This window comes from Phocoena phocoena, chromosome 3, assembly GCF_963924675.1.
Source record: "Phocoena phocoena chromosome 3, mPhoPho1.1, whole genome shotgun sequence".
Classification (NCBI taxonomy): domain Eukaryota; kingdom Metazoa; phylum Chordata; class Mammalia; order Artiodactyla; family Phocoenidae; genus Phocoena; species Phocoena phocoena.
In genome coordinates, this window is record NC_089221.1 from 102087045 (window position 1) to 102112365 (window position 25321).

Below are 25321 nucleotides of genomic sequence, written 5' to 3' on the forward strand. Positions count from 1 at the left end.
CATTGTGAGAAGGGGTGTAGATTTGGGGACCAGAATGGCAGCTAAGAAGGACTGACTAACATTCGCTAAAATCCTAAGGAAAAAAAATCTTATTTGGAAACCATGAATATCTACTAAAATGGAAACTTGAATTAATGTAATCAGATGTGTGCTGATGCTTTTAAAGAAAGAACATTTGTGGTCGTCACTTATGCAGATGTCTCCAATGAATAGCAAATAGAGTAATAATCACAGAATACTAATTTTAAACATATTATATTTCAAGAAAGCTAGATAAAAATTTTCCTCCTACCTTTGGGGTAGAATTATATAATCTTCAGATGTACATGTAATGTCCACTGCTGAGCCTTCTGGCCTTAACATAAATGTACACAGAAGTTGTGCTGACAGCCTCCTTATTTACAAGTTGTGTGATCTCCACTTATACAACAGTCCACCCATATCCTTTGTCAGCAATCACATTTGGTTTTAAAATGTCTTTCCATAATAGGTGGTTACAGATGTTGAATTTATAAATATTTTCCTTGAAGCTGTGTCCAACAATGATTTTACATCTCAAAAACGAAGGATAAAAAAAAAAACGAAGGATAGGCTGACCTACCAATTGTGGCTTTTTTTTTTCCCTTCCAGACTCATGAAATACTGAAAACCACTTGTCAAAAACAATATGAACAAATAGTAGATATATTTACATGACAAGACATGTATTTATTATTCAGTAATACACATATTAGTCAAGCTTAGCTAAATAACTTAATATTTTCTTGCAATTTATAATTTTAAATATGAGTAAAATATTCTTAACAAAAATGTATAATGAATCTGCTTGCCTGTAATAGCAGAACTTTGCAGACCTACTTTACTGGGTTCTTTCTCGTAAATAAACTGTTATTACAAATGATTGTTCTGAAAGCATTTTCATATGCTTTTCAATAACTGTTATTCTTTATAATGGAAACATTTTATTATAAGCTATGTTCCTTCTTTGTGGGAGAGAGGGGCAAGTTCACTTCTATTGGTCCTGAGTAAATGTTAGCTCTGTCTCTTCCCTCCTTCTACTCCTACCCTGGTGATAAAGGTTTGGGAGGTAAATTTAACAAAAAGCAGTTGCCTTCACATTTCTTTTTCTTCTCTTCTTCTAATACCAGAAAACCCAACTAATTTCTCAGACCTTTCACACAAGAGACAAGCTTGGAGGGCAGAGGGCTTTAAGGTGAAAGAAGCCATGCTGGAAATGCTGGCGTGTTGAGTGGCTTTTGTGCCCTTATCGGTGACCACCACGTTTTACGTTCTCTGTGTCGCTTCCGATGTCTGGTGTGATGCAGAGAATATCTACTCCGTGCTTCTTCTGTGAAATATGAGATCTCATTTCCAAGGTAGGGAGAGAAGACTAGTTGGCATCAGGGTTGTCAAACTCAAAACAAAGTTGAAAAGAGAGAAGCCCTTCTCTTCCCTGCCCACTGTGTGGCAGGGAGCAGGGCATGTCTGGGAAAGGAGAGCCAAGCCAGGGCCTCTGATTTTGGCCGTGCTCACGCCTTGTCTCAAACAAACGAGAGCTGTGTTCATGAAGCCAAAAGGTAATCAGCAAGCTGAAGGTGTAGATGTTGCCATAGGAGAGATACTAGAATGCTTCAAAACCGAGTTACCAGCACAACATTTGCGTGGCAATGTGTCCATGGTGAAAAAACTTAAGCAAGATGATTAGGATCATCTTGCTTAAATCCTAATCCAAGGTTAGGATTGATGGGCTCAGTTAGTTAGGTGTAGTCACTGAAATCAACTTAAAATTCCTCATTTTGAACTTGTACTGATTCAGGCAAGGCATGTAATCTGGGCCAATTTAATATGTTTTTAGCAGGTAATTACTATTTCTACCTGACATAAAATTGTGTATACAAAAAGTGGTATGTTTAATTAGTTTTTCATTAGAAAAAAAAAATCCCCCCATTCCATTCTCTTGGCAACATCTAACACCAAGTATCAGCCGTATTTAACAATCTTTTTGCTGACCCAGGAAAAACTTTGTCAGCATCTTACAGTATTTATTTAGCCAAATCAACTGACAGACTCTTGAAGGTCAACTACAGGAGAGTGAAAAGACAGAAGAGATACGCTTTTTAATAGCTTTACTGAGGTATAAACTACATACCATGAAATACCATAAGTGTACAATCATTTTTATTAAATTTATAGAGTTATAATAGCACAATCCAGTTTTGGAACATTTAGCACAGTCCAGTTTTAGAACATTTCTATCACCCCCAAAATTTCCCTCATGCCCATAGAATCTACTTTTTTGCCTACACATTTTGAGCAACTCTTACCATAAACTTGAGAAAGCAAATGCATGTTAACAATTGGTGGTACCTCCTGTTTCTTATTCATTAGCCTTTGAATCTCATTAGTGTGCTTCAGGTTTGGAAGGTGACTCGTCCTTGCAATGTAGATCATCCTGAAAGGTGATAACTTTTTTTTTTTTTAACATCTTTATTGGAGTATAATTACTTTACAATGGTGTGTTAGTTTCTGCTTTATAACAAAGTGAATCAGCTATATGTATATATATATCCCCATATCCCCTCCCTTTTGCATCTCCCTCCCTCCCACCCTCCCTATCCCACCCCTCTATATGGTCACAAAGCACCGAGATGATCTCCCTGTGCTATGCAGCTGCTTCCCACTAGCTATCTATTTTACGTTTGGTAGTGTATATATATCAATGCCACTCTCTCACTTTGTCCCAGCTTACCCTTCCCCCTCCCCATGTCCTCAGGTCCACTCTCTATGTCTGCATCTTTATTCCTGTCCTGCTCCTAGGTTCTTCAGAACTTTTTTTTTAGATTCCATATATATGTGTTAATATATGGTATTTGTTTTTCTCTTTCCGACTTACTTCACTCTGTATGACAGACTCTGGGTCCATCCACCTCACTACAAATAACTCAATTTCGTTTCTTTTTATGGCTGAGTACTATTCCATTGTATATATGTGCCACATCTTCTTTATCCATTCATCTGTTGATGGACACTTAGGTTGCTTCCAGATAACTGTATCTTAAAATGTGGCTTTTGGACCCCCAGACAGTCAAAAGAACAAAAATAGAAGGTAGGAAGTGGGGAAAAGGAAAGGCAGGAAGGCAGTAATTTAACTCATTCTCTTTGGTGCACACATTTGTTTTCCAGGGAAGAATGGCTGGTAGATAATAGAAACCTCTTCTGTATTAACTTCATCCCTGACTCACCAATAGGAGCGAATGCTACTGGAACGAGAGGGGGAACTTACACTGTCAGGCACCTGCTGCATTTCAAACCCCTGCAGTGCTCCTACGTGTGATAGAATTGAACTGAAGGAGGTGTTGTGTAGATCCCACTGCTACTTATTCTGCTGAAGACTGCAGTCTCCTTTCTTTTGAACAGTTCTTTTAGCACGTTTGATCGTATTCCATTTAGCATGTAAAAAGTAGTATTTTGCAGCAAATTAAACTGCTTTATGTATTACAAAACTTTACATTTATAGGCAACTTAATTATTTTGCTACTGGAAAAAAAGACCTATGGGTCATCTAAAATGATAACTGATAACAAAAGCATTTCTCATGGAATGAATTTTGTAGTTATCAGGATACATAGCGTACTGTCAACAGCTGAGAAAAAGATGTCAATGTTCAATAGATATTTATTGAGCATCTACTGTGCGAGCTGCCTAGCACAGAGCAAATTATTTGCACCTAACCCTTGCCTTTGAGGAATTTGGTTTGGCCACTCAGTATCTAAACAAATAACTACAAAGTAGTATTTGTGTTTAGAAGAAATGTATACAAAATACACAAATACTAAAGGGATCAATTTGTTTTGTTATGTGGATAGTTCAGAGAAGTTACTTAACTTTCAACAAGCATTTTAGTAGAATAAAAACTGGCATTAAATTTGAAAGTAAGAAGAACAAAATTTAAATTTTTCCACAGGGGAGTTTCCTGTATTATCTACAATGGACAATAAGTTAAGTATATACCTATTCATTAGGTATATCCATTTTGAAAACTATTAACTCTTTTTTTAAAGCACATTTAGTAATAGTAGTAGTAGTGCTAATAATGATACAAGATATCACTAGTTATTGATAAAATAAAATAAAATTTTGAATATTTACTTCCAAATCTTGCCTGTCAGCTTTACTAAGAAATTGAGGAAATCAGAATAAAAGAAGTTTCTATTTTCAGTAATATTTTCTTCTCAATGCTTAAAAGAATAACTATTCAATTAGTTCCAGAGGTGGAAGTAAATGAAATTCATGTCTACTCTTTTATTTATTTGTTTGTTTGTTTGTTTATTTATTTGTTTGTTTGTTTATTTAATTTTGACTGTGTTGGGTCTTCGTTGCTGCCCACGGGCTTTCCTTAGTTGCGGTGAGTGGGGGCTACCCTTCATTGAGGTGCGCGGGCTTCTCATCGTGGTGGCTTCTCTTGTTGCAGAGCACGGGCTCTAGGTGCGGGCTTCAGAAGTTGTGGCACACGGGCTTAGTTGCTCCTCAGCATGTCGGATCTACCCAGGACTAGGACCCGTGTTCCCTGCATTGGCAGGTGGATTCTTAACCACCGTGCCACCAGGGAAGCCCACATGTCTACTCTTAATAAGGGATTCAAGTGAACTTCCCTGACGTTGTTGTTTGCAAGTGCAATAATAAGGTTGTATTTTGATTGTTCTTTAAATTCCATTCCTTTTTTTTTTTCTCTTAAATATTACTTAAATTTTGCATGTCTTATTGACTTCTGTGTAACTAAAGGGCATCTTATAGTTTTTCTTCTCTTTTGTTCTTTGCCTGCCTTAAGGCAATTAGAACCTGTGATTTTTAAGCACTGTTGAATGTTTGGCTCTACCCTGTACGATATACATAAAATATAAATAATTTTCCTTAGATTCTGTTCATCTCAAAGTCAAATTCATTTGAGTCATTGATCAGAACAGACTTTCAGGCCAAGATCAGGAGTTAGCTTACAGCATTAGCATGACTGGTCACTCAGACTTCATCATGATCCTTCAAATACAAGCAGCAAAGTAATGCACAGTTATTTTAAAACTATGATTGTATTGCTTCTATTTTTATTTATAGTGAAGTAGGTATACTTGAAAAGGTATACTTCGGGGTTTGCTAAAATTTCTTATTAATTGTGGTAGTCATTCATCAAATTAATAACAGAAGGCCACTGAAAAATCATTGAGATCCGTTGGTTTGGTATAGCATCAGCATCAGTGTTTTTTCTAGAGTATCCCTCTTTGCATTAATTAGTGAAGAAATGCCTATTCTATCAAAACTGGGTTTACTGGTAGAAAGTTCAAACACAGATACAGATCCATCACCCTTCTCTCTGCAGCCTGTTCCCACCTTACACGTATATGATCATTGCAGCAATCTGTTGAAAGTCTCAACTAGAAAGGGAGGTTTTCCCTGAAAATATAATTAGTCAATTAGTTTTTAAGCACTTAAACATTTCAGAGTGTATTCTAAGATCAGCTACCGTACAGCAAAAAAAATTGCATTTTTTTCCATTCCCCCCCCCCAATTTATCAGATTGATCCTTCTTTTATCTCTGCACAAATGACACCGTTAGTGGAGCTGGGGATATCTAAGCTTAAAGAAGCTCCTAAAAGATGAGAACATTAACCTCAAGTGCACTGAATTCCCGGAATGTCTTGCATTCTCCTGCTCAGTCTTGAAGTGGGCACCTGCTGTTTAAAGTAATTAGTTTCAAAGGGAATGTCAGGTCAGTCCTCAGGAGTTTACTCTGACCCAAAAACCCTCGTAAGAAAATATCAGTGAGACAAAACAAGAAAAGTTATCACAGTTGGGACGCTCCCTCTCACTGTGTTATTCGTTATTCAGGGGCATGTTTTAAGAGTCCTATTTGCTGTCTCGCTCAGTTATTTTCTGGTTGCAAAATTGTGCTCAAGGCAGAATTGCTCTAGCAGGTAGCTGTTTTCCTCTTCTCAAAATGAAGACGTGGTGGGCTGAGTACAAAAAAAATTAGAAAACATTTGAAATTTTAACAATAGTTTTTAGTATTTCTTATGATAATAAGATTTAAAAATTAAAGACCAATTAAGCTTGTTAATTTTCAACTTACATTTTCCCATTAAAAAGTGTACTGGGGGCTTCCCTGGTGGCGCAGTGGTTGAGAGTCCGCCTGCCGATGTAGGGGACACGGGTTCGTGCCCCGGTCCGGGAAGATCCCATATGCCGCGGAGCGGCTGCGCCCGTGAGCCATGGCCACAGAGCCTGCAGGCTCCGCAGCGGGAGAGGCCACAATAGTGAGAGGCCCGCGTACCGGAAAAAAAAAAAAAAAAAAAAAAAAAAAAGTGTACTGAACAAGGCTATTTCCAGTTTCTCTTTTTATCCTTATTGATGTTCAGCATTATGAGCTGTAATAAAGAGGTTGAAAAGGGTCTCATTTGAGTAGCAGGATAAGTCTGACAACAAACGGCAGCATCACGATTCCGTTTGGTTTATTTTCCCTAAGACTTAGGTGAGCAATTGCTTAATTTGTTGGTGATTTGTAAGCCGCTAGTCTCATGACTCTCTTTGTTTATTTCCCTCTGTCATCCACCTTGGTTGAGTCTTGCTGATACATTCAGCCACACCCTGGCTGAGCTCCAGAGCTTAAGGGAGGGGCTACGGGCCCCCTTCTTGCCAGAGGGTGAGAGGGGAGCAGCTGACCCTTGAAGGACCAGAAGGTTATTAAAGAAGGAACTGCAAGTACCCTTTAGGGAGACAGTGCAACTGGGAACCAGTACAAGGCCTGGATGCTCAACTCACCTACCTCAAGGGGCACACTCTCCACCTTAGAGGATCTGGGCTTGGTGTTATTAACAGCTAGTCATTTAACATCACAGAATTAGTTTTCCCATAAAATGCTCTTGATCTTATCTACCTCAAAGGTGGTGATGAGAATTAGGTGACCCAGTATATGTGGGGACATTTGGCAATCCATAAAATATTATGCTGATACCAGATATTACTGTGTTTTTTAAAATTAATTAATTAATTTCTATGTTTGGCTGCGTTGGGTCTTCGTTGCTGCGCACGGGCTTCTCATTGCGGTGGCTTCTCTTGTTGCAGGGCACAGGCTCTAGGTGCACGGGCTTCAGTAGTTGTGGCTCACGGGCTTAGTTGCTCTGTGGCATGTGAGATCTTCCCGGACCAGGGCTCGAACCCATGTCCCCTGCATTGGCAGTCGGATTCTTAACCACTGCACCACCAGGGAAGCCCCAGTATTACTGTTTTTCTTAGCAAATACCTTGCTTAATTTCCTGACTGTCTATAAATTCTTGCTACAACATCCTGTAGCAGCTGGGCCTCAACTACTTTTGGTAAAGTATTTGCTGGGGTGGTACTTGTTATCTCCCAAAGTATAACCTTCCATCAGAGACTTCAGTTACAAAGTTTCTCTTTATATTAAGCCAAAATTTGCCTCCTCAGTATTTGCCTGTGTTGGGTTCTGCCTCTGGAGTAACCCTCATGCATGCAAAACACTGTTTTGGATGCAGAGGTAAAGGATGAATAAAGCAGGCTCAGTCCTGCCATCTTGGAGCTGGAGTTGAAGGGACAAAACCCAAGTAACCTTATAAATAAAATAATTGCAAGCGCTATAAGGGGAACAAAAAACAAGGGAGCAAGAAAAAGATGATCTGGGAGTGAGAGCAAGTGCTTGAGTTTGAGTGGTCAGGGAGGGCACCTCTGAGGCGACATTTAGACCAAGACCTAAGACCAAGGAAAGTTAACCATGCCGAGTATGAGAAGAAGGCTAAGGGAACAGCAGATGGAGAGGCTGTGGGAAGGAGCATAGGCCCACTGGTGGCTCTGAAGACAGCTCCGTCTGTAGCTTTATGAGCGAGTGGGAGAGGAGCTCCAGGTGACGTTGATGATAGGCTGAATGTGAAAGGTGAAGGGAAGGAAGCTTTCAGCTTTGGCAGCTGGGTGGGTGGTGCTCTCATTTGCTGAGGTGAAGAAGGTGGTGGAGAAGGGGATGGCAGGTTTTTTGTTTTTTTTTTAAGGAAACAGCAATTTCTGCTTTGCACATTTTGAATTGAAGATATCTTTAAGAAGCTCAAGTGGAGATGTTAAATAGGTATTTAGTTCTATGCGTCTGGAACCCAGAAGAAAGTTCCAGCCTGGAGATATGAATATGCATCTCATCAGCATAAAGGTTTTAAAATCCATGGCAGTTGGTACATTCAGATAAGACTGGGAGACAAGAGGGCACTGGCTAAGCCTTGAAAAATCCCAACATTAGGTCAGGTGGAAAAGGAAGAGGTAACAAAGGAGAGTGAAAACAAGATAGGAGGAAACTGGAGGGTTGCAAAAGCAAAGAGTATTTCAGGAAGTGGGAGAGGGGTTGTTTGGCTGAATGCTGGCTACTCAGAAGTTGAGTATGTTAAGGACAAAAGTGGCCATTGAATTTAGCAACACAGAAGAGATCTGTGACCTTGACAGGCTGAAAATGGTGGAAACCAAAGCCATTTTTGTAGAGGGTTGAGTAATGGATGAACTGGAGATAAGAAAAGGAAACAGCATCTGTAGAACAGTCATGAGAACGTATGCCATGAAAAGAAGCAGAGAAGTAAGCTGTGTTCTCTGAGAGATTTTTTCGATTTGTTTATTTTGTTCTGTGAGATACTAGAGCATATTTGTAAGCTGATAGGAATGATTTAGCAGAGGTGATAGAAAGATGGATGAATGGATGGAAGGAAGGAGGGCCGGAAGGAATTAGATAGTGAATAGGCAGAGGAGATAAGCGTTATAACTAAAGAAATATTTGAGAAAGTCAAGAGGTGGGCCGAGAGCCAGAGTATAACTAGAGGAATTGGCCTCTGAGAGAAGGAGTGGCACTTCCTCCACTATAGCAGAAGAAGGAAGAGAGGATGATGGAAGGGTAATGTAGATAGAGATGGGTGAAGATAAGGGACATCAAGTCTGGTGGCTTCTGTATTCTCACTGAAGTGTGAAGACTTTTTCTCAGCTTAGGGGGAGGGTGGAGGAAGGGGTAAGGGAGACTCAAAGAGAAGAGGAGGAGGTATGAAATGGATGATGGTGGTTCCTCTAGAGCAGTGGTTCTCAAAGAGTGGTTCCTGGACCAGTAGCATCAGCATCACCTGGGAACCTGAGAATTTTTCAGAAATGCAATTTCTAAGGTCCCATACCAGACCTACTGGATCAGAAACTTGGGAGGTGGAACCCAGCAATCTGTGTTTTAACAAGCCCTCTAGGTGATTCTGCTGCTGCCTAAAGTTGGAGAACCATTGTTCTAGAGAAGAGTAGCAAGACAATATTTTGTAGATAAGACCTTGAATTTAATGTGAATCCAGTTTCTTTGTACTGTGTGGTTTTCTTGTGGTGTTTAACAGCTGGGGTTGAGGCATGGATAAGAGATGCCAGGATTCAGCCAGAACTGAGGGATTCTGAGCACACAGAGAGGGGGGCCTGATGGGGTTGGAGGCATTTCAGGGAACTGATTATGATGGTCAGTCATGGAATCTGAAGCTGGACAAGGAGGACTGACAAGTCAAAGGGGGCTGATGGAAGTGAGAAATCTCCAGATCAATGGTTTGGATGTTTCACTGATAGGGCCGCAGCACCATTGCAAAGAAGAGCTCTGTATAGCACAGCTAGGTCATGTCTAACCTCATTGGTCCACAGAGATAGTGCTTTAAAGATCTGACTAAAGGAGTTCTGTGTAAAAAATTCCATAAAACAGATACTTTGGCCTGTGTGCATGCATTAGTGTATGCATTAAGAGGCCAGGAAGTTACGAGATAGTTGGATCTCATGCAAAGCACAAGCTTTTTTAAAAAAATTAACAATGACACAAGTAAAACCATATAGGAAAATGTTTACAGCTTCTGTGATAGATTATTTTTGTTCATCTTAAATTACTGCTGCTACTAAGAATCATAATAATACATAATATTTATTAGGTACTCACAGTCCAGTAGGCACTGTAGCAGTTTCTTTATAGGCATGAGTCTTATTTCATCACGACTACAACCTCTGAGGTAGATAATATTATTGACCTTGTTGAAGCACGGAGGACCTAAGAAACTTACCTATGATTAATTTTAAACAATTTAAATGAATAAATGTTCAAAAGTGCATAAACTTCTTATAAACAGAAACAACGTATTTACCATTTCTCCGTAACTATAAGATAATAAGGTGTAGTGTTCACTTGATCAGTGGGCACCCCCAGGTGATGACACCCAGCAAATGAAAAAGATTTGCTGGCAGAAAATAGGAGCTTGCGTGTCAGGTGCTCCCTGGTGCCTCCCTGGATCCCTCCCTGGGGCATAGCTGGGCCAGGCTGGGGGTAAGCATGGTTGAGTAGACCACTACCTGGGATGGTTGGTCTGGTAGACTAGTATGGTTAGTGTGTAGGTCTGACAAGGTGTCCAGGTTGTGCATTGGTCCCTCTGTTGTATTTGTACCCTTGTGTTTCTCCTGTATCTCTGCCTAGCCCCAGTGATGTCTGGCTTCTCAGCAGGCTGTGTACCAAGGACAGTCATGGGCAGGAAGCAGAAGTGAATCCAAAAATGTTATCTTCAGAAGAGGCACATCTTCCAGCTTTTTCTTCTTCTTCTTTTTTAATAAATTAGTGTTTTACCCTCAAACTGCTAAGATCTTCAAAATATAAAACTTCTGCTTGAAAATGTATATAGTCATTTTAACTTGCTAGAGTATCAGCGTAAATCTTTGCTGTCTCCCTTTAATTGCTCTTAATAGAAAGCTGTTGAAAGATCATAAAATTTGTGATTAAAAAGTTAAAGTAGAATTGTATTTTCTTCCACCAGCCAATGCCAAATTATTCCCTCTGGGTCATTTTACAGTGATTTGGACAATTGTTTGTAAAATAAGTTTAATGAAACACTTTCCATTTCCGTAGGGATACTGTCTGTGATTTGGTAGGATATTTTTCTGGATAATCAGCTCACATTTTTATTTGTTTAGTCTCATTACCTATATGCTTGATTTCTTTACTATTTGGTAATGTGTGTTCTTGGCACCCGCTGTGTTAGGCAGACGAGTTTTTCATGTATTTGTCCTTTTCTTGCTTTTTATAGACACTGCAATGTATGTGTGAATCTAATGGCTTTTTGATTTTTCGTAGACTATTCTTTATGTTGTGGACTTTTTTAAAGTAGTAAGTTAAAAATAAAAATATCAGGGTTGGTTCTTTCCTCCCTTCCCCCCTTCCCTCTCCCCTTCCTTCCCCCCTTCCCTCTCCCCTTCCTTCCCCCCCTTCCTTCTCCCCTTCCTTCCCCCCTTCCTTCCCTTCTTCCTTCCTCCCTCCCTCCCTCCCTCCCTCCCTCCCTTCCTCTCTTCCTCCCTTCCTCCCTTCATTCCTTCTTAAAGTATTCTACCCAGTACTAAAATAGTGAATTAAAAGTAAATAGCAGAGTTGGGTTTTTCCTTTTCTTCTCTCTATTCGTTAACATATTCTACCCAGTACTCTGCTCTTTGGGCCAAAAATTAGACTTTATGATCTGCAGAGGCAAGAAGTCTGTATCAGCAGGGGTTTGTGTTCTACCACAGGTAACAGTCCAAATAAAAGGACTTAACTAAAAGTGGGGTTTCTCTTTCTCAGGCATATTATTTCCTCAAGTGTTACCGGTGGTGGGTAATTGTGGGGTTTGTTTCCGTAGCTCAAGATCGTCAGGGATTGGATCTCTTTGATTCTTTTGGCCTTTCCCTTATGATCACAAGGTAACATATGAACTCAGAAGCTACACTCATGTTCCAGGAAAGAGGGGAGGGGAAAAGGGTGAATAGATGAGGAAAAAGATGAGGGCCAGCGGAGCCTGACTGTTCACTTTTAGGGAACTTTTTGGGTCTTTCCCATCCGGTGACCTCCACTGACATCTTAGTGCCCAGGTCTGCAACACGTGGCAGGGGAATCCGGGTAATGTGGGAGGGGTGTTATTGTCATTGTTTTTTGTTATTCCCGTTTGCTTTTTTTAGCTTGGCAATTTGCCAGAACCACCACCACCACCACCACCAAAACTTGGTGCTCCATTAATAAGGAAGAAGAGGAGCATGGATTTTGGGTAGGCAACCAACAGTCTGTGCCACAGCCTCCAGTGGCAGCAGGCAGGCAGAGAATTCAAGCTTAAGTGTAGAGTAGCTTTCGCTGCAGTCATTCTCTGCCTACTTCCTGGGAAACCTGGGAGCCTATCGGAAGAAGGCTGGTATAATCTGGAACCCCCGAGAAAAGGGTCCATGTTCACTGTTGAGTGTAAATCCCTAAATAGACATCGATAATTTAACTCCAAGTTATGGGAGGACTTATTTCAGCATCAGATTTGGGGGAAGGACCAGAGTAGGTGTGTTCTTCTTTCCATGGACTGAGAGCACAGGCTCCTGCTTGGACGTGATGCGGTGACTAGCAGCCAGGTGCATATAGACTCACACTCTCTTCTTTCATGCTGTCGTATTCCATCTCCCTTGGTGTAGTCCTTTTGGGCTACTGTTAACCCACCTGCGTATTTTATGTGAACAATTTCATTAACTGCATTTTTTGTTGCAGCCAAGAGGTCAAGGACCTCTTCCCCACGTCCTTTATTATTTCCTATATAGACTTGTTTTTAACTTTAGACCTATGAACCATCTCCACAAGGGCCACTTTTCATTTTTGGTACATTTCTCTGAGGACTTGCTACTGCATCTCAGAATAAGTCTCTGTCTCACTCTCTAGCTGCTTCCCACTAAGCGTTCCCACTGAGTACCATGCACTATGAACTTTCAAGTTCAGCCTCATTCAAGGTTCTTAAATTCATGTAAAACATTAGTTGCATAACTTTAGCATATAAACAGGAGACTCAATGCAGTGCTTATACCTGGACAAATATAAAATACTGTTGGTGGTCTTTATTCAAAATTTTAAAAAGATATTTGCCCAGTACACTATGTCTTAGCTATAGTGCAGTGAGAATGTGTATACCTCGGAAGGCCTAATTGATCTAAACTACAGCTCTTGAAACTCAGCTGTGCTGGAGCTGTGTCAAAGTGCACAGTATGTGAAGAAAGAGAATGCTAAATAAATCAGAGGAATAAAGTAGATAGTTGGGAGCATGTTTAAGGGACTTGAGAGAGCAAATTGTTTTCAAGCACTTTAAACACTTTAAAAACATCAATTCCTCAACACACATAGGCTATGCTAATTGTAAATCTTTCATTAAAAACCAATCTCCAGAGGCTCTCTCCAGGCAACATCTTTCAAGCCTAGTTCTGATTTCTATTTCTTCTTTAAAGTAAAAAGATAGCGCTCCCATAAGCATATTCTATAATTTGTATTTCAATTGGTATCTTACCATATTGTTTGAATAACTAAGTCAGTTTTGGTTTGCTTTGTAATACATGATTTTATTCAAATGTATTAGTCCCCTGATTTTAGTTTTGACTTATAGGTAAGTAGCTAGTTTATTATTGCTTTTAGAATTTTTTTCTCTCTATTTGAAGATCAAGAAAATGCCTCATAAATCTGGTGTTATCTATAATGTGTAATTGAGCCACATTGTTCTTCAACATATAGTTAGGTAATTTAAATGGATCAAAAGTATGTAAAATATGGCTTTAAAGCATTTTACCCAGTCAAAGAAGAATTGAACAGGTCAGAAGTTGCCAAATAGGTTTTGAAATGTTGTGAGGCCAGATAATTTTGGTCTTTGCTTTTGCTTTATCCTCAATTTTTTTTTTTAATGTAGGACAGAAATTAATGGAATTTATTGTTCTTCTTCTTGGAGTCTTTATATACTTATAAGAATTAGTTGCGATGTTAAGCAAAAATTTAAATCCAAAGAAAATTAGAAATGTATTTTAAGGGAGCTAAATTTCAGTAGTTCCATTAAATTTATCTATGGGTTCCATTAAATTTATAAATACAGTAGAAATATATATATTGGAAAAGATAAAGGATTCCAATAAAATTTACTAAGAAAAGAATTAAACTATGTAGCCCAGTGCTGTTGTGCATGCATAAACATGAGTAAATATTTATGGAATGAATGAATGACTCAGTGAATAGGTACATCTGTAGATCTGTACATCTGTACATCTGTTTTAGAGCTAGGGAGACCTAGGTTCCAGTCCTGCCTGAACCCTTACCCTTTAAGAAACCTTGTACAGGTGATTTAGACTTTCTGAGCCCCAAATTCTTCATAGGTAGAATGTGGATAATGAAAGTATGTCATTGTTTTGTGAAAATTAAATAAGATAAAGAGCCCAGCACAGACCAGGTGTTAAATAAATATTGTTGTGATAAACTATATGAAAACTGCCCTTTGTGGTAGGTTAAAATTGTTGAAAGTTAATATGATTCAGTCCAGTATTAATCATCACATCACATAAAATGATTCTTTTATTTCACACATAAAAAATGATAACTTAGCCCAACCTGAGGGTCTCAGGAATGTTTTCTAAGGGAGGTAACACTTGAGCTGAAACTTGAAGGAGAAGTAGGAGTTGGCCTGTTGAGAAGAGGTGGGAAGGGCATTTCTTATAATAGAGCTATACCCTAGTAAAAGGATAACCAAGGCTAAGGTAGACTATTTCAGTAGTGTTGTTTCGATAGATTGGGCCTTACTGGCTCTTATAAACTCTTTATGCACTGTAGTCAGAGTAATAGTCTATTGACCTAGGACTATATATCCTTATCAAAAAATAGTTGAGCATAATACTTCAATATATGCATATTTAATAATGTAGCATAATTTATAATGCTATAAACCCATTAAAATTAGAAAAGATAGGTTTTTTTCATTATTTTTTATTTTAAATCTTTTTCTTATATATTTTGAATCTTTTTTAACATTTGTTTTCCTGAATCACAATTAATTAACTTATTTAACTCTCCACATCTCTGTAACCCACTTTGGAGACCATTGGCCTATGAAAATCCGTTGAATATGGACAAAAGTTTTCCTAACAGAGTTTCTCAACCATGTTTCATGAGAGTTTAGGGTTTATAGTTTCTGTATCTGCATGATCTCATGCCTCCAATCTAGAAAATTAATATATCATTTCACAAAGCTGACTACATCTCATTCAGCGCTGTACTTCCTCAGAGCAGAAGCAAAACCACTTGTGGGGGTGGGGAGGGGCATTCCCTGAACCTGGCCTAGCCTTTCCCACAGATAAAGCCCTGCAGAAGATGAGCTCATGAACCTAAACTACAAAACAGAAGAAAATGAACAGCTATGAGTGAGAGACACAAAAACAGGATTAAATCCCAAGAAGTTCAAGTAAAAGGACAATTGAATGGAAACCCCAAATTAAAATGTCTAAAATAATTGAAAGCATAAGAAAAGATCATGAGCCTAAGAAAAGCAGAACAGGCAGATTTGAAAAGGAACCAAATATGAAATGAAAATGTAATGGTTAAAATTAACTCAGTAGATTAAGAAGCTGTTTAGAGACAGCCAAAGAGAGGCTATAATGCAGTCACTGGATCCGAGGAACACCACTGCTGGTCCAGTTGTAGTCAAAATACAAGTCAGCCTTCACATAACGCAGAAGTCCTGCCCCACCTCTCCAGCTCAGGCTCTCCTACTTTATTGCTCAGCTTCATTGTTTCCTCAGGCACAGCCTCACTGGCCTTTCAGTTTTCCTAATGCCACGCTTCCACCTTCCACAAGTCTTTGAACACATTGTGTTTTGAACAGTGTGCTGTGCTTTGCATCTGAAATACCCCACTCCCTTTATCCTATTAGCTCATTCAACTCCCAGCCCAAGGGTCACTTTCCCGGGGAAGCTTTGTTAGTACTTCACAGGTTAATAGGGTGCTTTTTTTTTACTGTTGCTTAAAGAAGGGATTTACTTCCCTTTAAGGTACTTATATCAGTTTGTAATCTCACATTCATCACTGTGATTATTTGAAAACCATCCATCTCCCCCACTAGATTGTAAGTCCTGGGAGGACAAGACCATGTTTGTTTGGTTCCCCATTGTGCCAGTGGTTGTACTTAGTACCTGGTAAACAAATGTCTTTTTTGTGAATAGATATTCCAGAAACACAGAGGACATAAATTTTGGTATTAAAATACTTCAAAAGATGGTTGGTTTTCCAGTTGCTATTGTTCCATGGTTAGTTTTATCTTTTTAGCCATATTATCAGAAATTAGATTTCTTCTGTCAAATCTTTCTGAAGCCAAATGACTTTGTTTCTTTGCACAGATTCTTTACCGTTTTAAATGGGCCCTTGTCAGCAGCCTTCAGCTTTTAGTGCAAGTCCTCAGATTTCTTGCAAGATAGTCTGTAAAGCCCTGTGAAATGATAGCAGATATCTATTTGAATCTGTGAATGGTGCAGTTTTCACCAGACACCGAGGAGACGTGTCTCGGGAAGGGTGGCACACACAAAGAAGGATGCGTGGTACACTGGGTTCTTCCAGAGCACATCTGATTTTTATTTTTTAGGTGGTCATGAGCCTTCGTTAGACCCATTTACCAGCTGACTTTTTTAAAAAGTGTTCCTTTGGTAACCTTACTGTGGTTCATTTCGTGAAATTGTGAGCAAGTGCTGGGGAAGGGTAAGTGGAGGACTGAGGACGGCAAAGCCTCTGTGAGCTGGTAGGTTTTGTTCCCAGAGGACAGGGACACGGCAGCCCACTTACTGCCGTGAGGAGGTATTGATTTTTCTCCCTCCCTGTTCTTAGCTGTACCTCTGAAGCAGGTGTGGTGTGAAGCATCTTTCCTGGTGAAGAGAGGAAAAACTGTCATGAACTTTGTCACCTCAACCGTCGGGCATTTCAAACCAAACAAGGGGGAATAGGAAAAGAGCTTTCAGGACTCTTGGAAACCTCCCCACTTAGTTCAATACCCTGGCTTTTGTGACTGAGAGGTTCCTTGCAGTTGTTAAAAAACCTTGATAGACAATGGGAAGAAATGTGGTGGGTTTTTTTTTTTTAATGTTTTGAAGAGAGAATAAAAGGATCAAATCAGTGAAAACAGCGCAGCTTTGTGCAGTGATCTTGGAAGGTTAGCAAAGTGGTCTTGTCCAAGTTTTCAGCAAGATGTTCCGTTCCTGTTATAATTGGCTGCTGGGTAGGTTTGGACCTAACTAGAATGCCAGCGTTCGATTTCACCGTGTCCTCGGTGGAGATATGTCACCGTTTATGCTAGCCTTAGTGACAATTTTCTAAAATGGAAACTCATGGGAAATCATTACAGTGTTTATATGTCTCCCTTTTCGGACGGCGTTATCCTGTGATATTTTACCAGTGTTTTCCACTGCATGATGGCATCTAGCGAAGGTTAAGGCAGAACAGGTCCCTCTGTAATTTTGTGACTACATTTTACTTACTGAAGGAGAAAAGATAACTGACAATTAAGTATTTGGGATGTCACAGAAAGAACATGTGCAACTAATCAATGGTATCCTTTGGGAACATGATTTTATAAAGCTGATAATGTAGAAAAATCGGGATTTTGTGATTTCTGTTACATGATGATAATTGCACCTTTTCAATAAAAGAGACATTTCTCCTGGAGTAAACATTGAGCTGGAGGAGGATGCTGCTATCAATGCTATTGTTTTTCTGCTCCCTTTAGGCAATTTTTTGGTAAATATTTTCATAGAGATTCTTTTTCTATTCTTTTTTTAGAGTGATATTTCTGGTCTATAATAAGGAAAGTTACTTATTCTTCTGTAACTGAGTAACATGGTTGTAAAGAGTAATAATTATTTTTTTCTTCTTACAAGGTACACTCAATTGCCCATTTTAATATTTATCAGAGTTGGATATAGTCTTAGCAAAGTGTGTTACATAATATATCACACACTTGTTACAGTTCTTTGATTTAGCCCCATTTCCTTTGTGCATCTTAATAACAACCTGATTTTCAACCTGTGTACTTCCTAAGTGGTAAATTGGCTGGAAATTACTGTGATTTTCTGTTAATTCTGTAGCATCTCCAGTCTGCATGTGTATGAAAGAGCAACTAAAAGATGTTCAGAACCCAGATATTTAGAAGCTCTTATGATTCCTACTCTTCCCATGCATGTGCCACTTTTCCTAGTTTTATGGCACAGGCTTCAGCTAGAGATAGATTCCTTCTCTGCTGGTTTGGACAGTAGTTTCTTCTTGTTCCAGCAGCTTTGGAAACTGCCACCCTCCTTAACAGAATGGTTAGTTAACTTAAAGACCACATTATCTCCTTGGTCCTCCACCACCTCATTCCATGCTTGGTACCCACTGTTGAGTGACTTCTTCATATGGACACTATTTTAATCTTTTAGCCATTTTCATTGCTTGCCTCTAGCTCTTCCTGAGTTTATTCTTATTTCCCTTTACTTGGGGATTAAATAATATTGCTTTCAGTGGAGTGAGAGGATTGCTCAGCTCATTTTACACCTTTGTGGAAGCAGGACTTTCTTGCTGACCTACCACTTGTGACCTACTCTCCAACTTGCATCTGGAGATTAATTAATTCTGCCTCTTACAGTATTTGACTCAGTACTTTAACCTGTAAGATTTAATGGGATTATTTCCAACTTTTTCTTCAACTTGTTATGCTCATTTTGAATTCTGACGTTTTACTGTGTAAATTAGCTACCCAGCCATGCATTCCAACTTGCATGCAGTGTCAGGACTCTACCATCAGAGTAATTAGTTAATCAGTTAGAAAGCACCAGGCCTGGGACCTATCACTGCCCAGTGGTTCAAAATGCCCATCTCGTAACAGGTGTGGCGTACTAGTGCTTCATCAGCTGTACTCTGTAGAACTAGAGTTTAAATCTTACTTTCCCTCCTTTTTTGCTAACTTTGGGAACCTTCAACACCACAGCTTATTGAATTCTAGAGTTATATTTAGAAGACGTAGAAGCCATAAATATGAACTGCTTTCTAAATCCGGTACAGCAGATTTTGGACTTTCAGAAAAAAATCCTTCACCAGACACGGCCAGACAAATATTTTCAACCACAGCCTAAAGCTGAAAGCACTCATGAATTCTAATGGCAAAGCAGCACACACTCCAGCGGGGTTCTAATTGACAGAGAGGTAGAAAACTGAAACAAGAAGGCTAGCGTGTCCTTTGGGGAGCTGGCATCCAGCACGGGCCCAGCAGTGCTTCAGGCTCCAGGCCAAATGAAAAGTGTGCCCAGCAGCGTTGCTGCCACATAAGAGCTACAAGCAGGCATCTTTGGCTGGGCTGTCAGGGGCCTATTGGACCCCCTACCAGTGGCAGCACAATTATATGTGTGTATTTTTCAGCAAGCAAGATTCTCAGCTTTCATCATTTTCAAAGGGATCCACGAATCGTAGAGGACTAAGAAACTCTGTTTGTTAGATAGACAATAATCCAAACCTCCAAAACCAAGAAAATAGATGGTTGAGAGTTGATACAACAAAAAAATTCAAAGGAAACATAATTAACATTTATCGAATGCTAATTGCATGCCAGAGACTCTTGGAGACATCACCTAATCCTCACAATGACCTTTAAGGTAGACAGAGGAGATACTCAAACCCAGGTCTTGCTCTAAAACTACATATTCCCACTACACCACTTGCCTCTGTAAAGAATGAAAATGACCATTCAATTTACCATTGAAGATAAATCAAAAATAAAGATAAGCAAGCTAAAACAACAGGGAAATATTATTTGATATTTAAAATGTTTATATATATATATATATATATATATTTTTTTTTTTTAATCAAAAGCTTATCTAGTGAATAGGTCCGGTGATTTAGACCAGACTGGGGTCCCAAGCATGTGGGATGGCCCAGGGTGCAGCGTCAAGGAGTGGTTCTTCTTGAGCGGAAGCTTTTCAAGAAACTGAAGAGGATTTAAATGTAACAGTCGTGAGGCCCCACTTCACTGATGGGTCACTCATGGAACGTGGTCATGTGTTTCTGAACCAAAAGATTTGGTTGACCTAATACATTTTCTCTGTTGCATCTCTGTACTAACTAATGACAGTCATTTCACTTATACATATGTATTAAATTAGGTAAATTCTACTCTATTATACTCTGTCTCTGGGCTTAAGTATTAATTATTTTCTTACAAGCCTTCTTAGCACAGTTTAGGAGATATTCCCTCCGCATAACCAAAAGCTTGACTAACACCCTCCCCCCGCCAGTGCTGCTTTCTTACAACTGTAAATCCTGAAATCCACATTGGTCATTGTTTTATAGAAACTATTATTTGAGAATAATAATTTAACAAAAATGCTCACAAATTTTTGAAGTTTTCGATATTCTTTTTTTCTAGTATATCTGACCTAAAACAACATGATCATCTATTTGGAGTACTCTGGGGAGGCTGAGCAGGATTAATTCCTGTCCTGGTGTTGCAGTGTAAACAGCTTTTTGCCTGTCTTTTGTCATTAATGATCACGCTGTAGATGTAGTCAGTGCATTGTAAGCCAATCTGTCAAGGCAAATAAACAATTCACCTTGTTAAAATTCCCTAAATCTTGCATTAATAAAACGAAAGTTAACCACCACCCCCCGCCCCGAACACTCAAGAGATGTCTTCCTCCATGCTGCAGTGATGGATGACATGTCTAAAGATCCTGGAAATTAAGTAGTTCAGGTCATTAAAAGTGTCCCACACTTGTTATTGATTTAATTTATTTTAAAAGATGGGGGTAGAGATAATGGTTACCCCCTCCCCTGTTTTTTTTAATCTGAAAGCTACCACTTGTTCACATAATTAAAACTATTGCCAGGGTGAACAGGTCTGTATTTGTTACAACATTAAGCTTTATTATTCAAATAGGTATTATCCTCTTAAATAGATATCTACAAGTACAAGCTGATAATCACTGCAACTTGTATTATGGCAAAAAAAAAATTCCTTGGAACTTCATATGTATCATGATTCCTAGAACCTTTGATTTTGGACACTGAAATAATGACCTTCTGGGCACCCCAAAAATATTCTCGGAGAGATAAAAATTTAGATGAAAGCCAAATGGATTGAAGGAAAGAAACAGAAATAGTAATGGAAGAATGCCCCTGGATAGGGGAGGGTTTTTTTTTTCTCTCCATTTTATGAATTTTTCATTTTTCTACTTTATAATCAAGAAAAAATAAACATTTTAGAAAGATGGAGGGATGGACGCGAAGGCATTTAGAGAGTACAGATTCTGTGTCACTGTATTCTAAGGCAAGTCTGACTTATGTGTGTGTTTACTTGTTTATCACTAATTTTCTCCACCAGCCCACATTCTACTGACCTGTAGTATTCACTGCCATATCCCAGTGCCTAACATAATAGGTGCTCCGTAAATATTTGTTTAACGAATAAAGTATTACCCCAAATATCTTTATTTTCCTCTTTTTTATTTCTTAAACTTCAGTGGGCACAATGGCCATGTAAGGAATAGTAAGAGCCCCAGACAAGGCTGGATCTCCAGATTACCCCTCTCCAGGGACTGAACAGCAGGACGGTTGAGCTCTAGTATAGTACAGAGGTCAGTGTGCTAGCACTGGTGATCTCTGTAGTAGCTTATTCCATTTATATGTCCTGAACTGGGTAACAGAATTCCAAAACATGGTAAGAAATGGGGCAGCTCCAGATGTAAATTATGGCTAAAAACAATACATTATATAGAATTATGTGTATACAAGAAACACACAATTTGACCTTTTTCACGTGTTATGTATCTTTTGCATCACCTTGCATAGCTGTTCCTGATCAGCTGAGTGAATGACATTTCAGCATCAATTCTCATTGGGTTTTCTTTTGTTTTTTTTTAACATTTTTATTGGAGTATAATTGCTTTACGATGGTGTGTTAGTTTCTGCTTTATAACAAAGTGAATCAGTTATACATACATATATATCCCCATATCTCTTCCCTCTTGCGTCTCCCTCCCACCCTCCCTATCCCACCCCTCTAGGTGGTCACAAAGCACCAGGCTGATCTCCCTGTGCTATGCGGCTGCTTCCCACTAGCTATCTGTTTTACATTTGGTAGTGTATATATGTCCATCAATTCTCATTGTTTTTTAAATAATATGTACTTACTGGGGGAAAAAAAGCCATGGTAAATTATAAAAATGACCCTTAAGAATAGTTACATTAATTTTAGAGATTATTGCACAACGTCTGATGCTTTTCCCTTGGTCTTTGTAAAAAAAAAAGGACAGGGGGAGCAAAGGTACAATCATTGCTCTGGCAGACTCTTTCAAAACTAAATATATATGAAAATGCACTCTTACAGTTCTCTATTAGATTTCTCCTTGAAATTGCATAATTTGGATATCTGAGAACTGGCATGGTTATGCCATTATGGCAGCTGTTTAGCAGAGCTCCCTAAATGGAAGAACTCTATAGATTTTTTTTCAGCATATACACTGATTTACACTTAGTGGTGAAACTGTTACTGACCCTTTAAGTGGAGCTGTCCAAATAGCAATAAATGTCAGTTGATCCTATTGCTGAAACAGGTGTTAGCTGAAGGATCTTGACTAAATCTTCCAGTTAAAAAAGCCATGTATAGTATTTCCTGAACAGTAGTGGTTTCTTGTAGATAGACACACACACACACACACACACACACACACACACACAATTTCAGATCACTTTATCACTAAATAAGGAAAACTTGATGTAACTGTCTTAGCAGTATTATTGATTTTCCCAGGTTTTTTAAATACTCATTCTGGATTAGTACCTCCATGAAGGCAGGAACCGTGTCTACCTGGTGCCTGGCTGTCTTGCCCCCCGTCAGCATCTGAGGTATATATAGTAGATGCTCCGTAAATGCTGCTTGGGTGAAAGAATAGATAAAATGGAGCATTTGCTGACACTGAATAACGTGTGTGTTGGCCTAAATTCTTGGTGGGTGAAATGGGTAATTTTGCTTTGGGGTAATAATGCTGGTAAGAACTTTGATGGATGGTTATGACTTTTCAAAATAGTTTATTTGATTGATTGCCTAGCAAACTTCACTTTCTAATTGTTTTCTGCTTTCACAGGCTGTCATTTTAGAAAATGAAGAACTTCCCAAACTGTTTCTTGATTTCCTAAATGTGCGACATTTGCCCTCTCTACCAAAGGCAGAGAGCTGTGGGTGAGTTGTTTACCTATTGGACGTGTATCTTAAGTTACTCTTCAATCACTTATTGGCCTAACAGATAACACAGGTGGTGCGGAGGGCCAACCTGGCCACACCCATTCTTTTGGCTTGGGACAGCACTCGCTCTCCCCCTGCTTGTAGTCAAAGGAATTGCTCCTGAGTCTTGTGGCCAGGTGACCAACACTCATTAATTCAGGTTTAAACTTCAAGAATTGACTTTTTAAATTATACTTTTATATGGAATGGTGTTACATGATGGGAATTATAAATCTAGATAGCTTATTTAGAGACTAATGTTTATTTGTGAATACTTGTGCAAAGTCTGTATCCCCTTGGCACATTTATTCATATAATTTTTAAAGCTGTAAATGATCTTAGAAGTGATTTTATCCAACTCGCTTCATTTTAGAGTTGAGCAAACTGAGACACAGGAATAAAGTGCCTTTCCTAAGGTCGCTTACCTTGTAGCTGGCAGAGCCCAGGCCTCTGGTGTAAGCTCTTTCCCCACTGTCCTGCTGCCTCTCCCTCAGGAACTTCTAAATGGGGGGGCTGCAGATCCTAATCCCTCTCTACCAAGAAACCAGACATCTGATATCAGCAGCAACTGGGAAAAGTTCTTCTGAAGAATTAACTCTGAAACAAGCCACTCGCCCAGCTCTGGGCACCTGTGTTGATCTGGCCTCCAAAGGCAGTCGGCAACATCTCTTACATGTTAAATCTATTTACAAAGAACCACGTCATCACAAAGTCTCTGCAGATCCAAGTTGGGGAGGGGGTGCTATCCATTTTCTTGCTGCCTCCAGACCTGCCTGAATGACTCACACTAACTACAAGATGTTCAAGCTAACCACACCCAAAGCTGTGTTAAAACCCAGCCATCCGCTGGATGAGAGGCTAACACCTGTCACAGCTCCCTCACCAGCAGTGTTTACTCGGGGCCACTTTTCAGTCACCTCAGAACAAGAATCGTACACCGCACTCACCAAGTCATGTGTATGGTCAGTGCTTCCTGTTCCAGCTTGGTGCATTTGCTGGGAGGTTGGGCTTCATATGTAGTTGTGTATTTTTTAAGAAGAGATAGTGGGAATGAAATGAGTGAAATCTTTTCGCCATTATATAAGTCCAAAAGCAAAACCATAGGATTTCTGAGTCATCTCCAGGAAAATTGAAATTCAAGAATATTGCAGCCTTGGGGTTCCTTAGAATGAGGCATCAGCCACGCTGTGACTCTGTGAAAATACCTAAGTCTCTTTTCAAAATGTCTCCCAATTCAGAGCTGTAAGAATACTGGCTCTTTCTTCCTTTGTTGACATAAATACTGACCCAACTTTTATGGTCTTCTTTTCTTTTTAAAAAAAAATTTAGATCTTTTGACGAGACAGAATCTGAAGAGTCAAGGTAAGAACAAACACCAGTCAGTCGGGAGTTATACAAACCAAGAATAAGACTAAGGTTTTGTTAAACATTTACTTACCATCATCTAATTGTTTCAAGTCAAGGTTTTCTTGAAAACCTTTGCTAGAGAATTGATTTTAAGATGATAAATATTTGATGGGAAGTTACAGAAGTAACCGTTCTATTTAAGGCTAGAGGAATAAAGTCCTACATTATTTCATACAAGTAATAAGAATACATTTCATCAATAATCGTACTACAAGATTTAAAAAAAAAATCACTTTGCAGCAGTGATTTATGGTATAGATTGTCTTATCTGCTTCGAATTCCACAAAGACATGTTTGGAAGATGAGCGCACTGCTGGTTTGTCCCTCCAGCTCTGCTTGCTATTATTCACCCGTACCGTTAGATACATAAACCTTGAGGTGTCCCCGCACAGCAGTTTGATCCCCTCAAAGCTAGTTTGTAGTGTTTTCTGTTTACCATCGTCCCCTGATGCTGACATGCCTGTTCTTGACCTTTCCAGCAAACTGTCCCACCAGCCGGTGCTGCTGTTCCTCAGGGATCCATACGTCTTGCCTGCAGCCAGCGGTAATCAAACCTGTCATCTGCTAACAGCTCTTTACTGATCTGACCCTACACCACATAAACCACGTTTTTAATACAGGTCTAACAGAGTGACATTGGCCAGGGCTTAATAATCTGCCAATAAACCAGTGCTCTTGGTGTAAGAGACATTCAGAATTTTAATTGGGGCAGGCCTTTCAGGAGGAAATGTAATTTTTCTTTCTCTTGCCAGGCTGTTTTGAATTAGAGTAATAAGAGGGAAAGGGATTTATTGTCCTTA

The 25321-nt window shown here is 39.3% G+C and overlaps 1 protein-coding gene across 1 annotated transcript in view; it reads left to right on the plus strand.

The window, feature by feature from the left end:
- Nucleotides 1–25321, plus strand: part of SNX24 (sorting nexin 24) — a 170763-nt gene that overhangs the window by 138792 nt on the left and 6650 nt on the right. The window contains exons 4-6 of the mRNA XM_065874455.1: nt 22978–23072; nt 24444–24476; nt 25001–25065. Coding sequence (XP_065730527.1) covers nt 22978–23072; nt 24444–24476; nt 25001–25065 — 193 coding nt within the window. The remainder of the gene's footprint in view (nt 1–22977; nt 23073–24443; nt 24477–25000; nt 25066–25321) is intronic.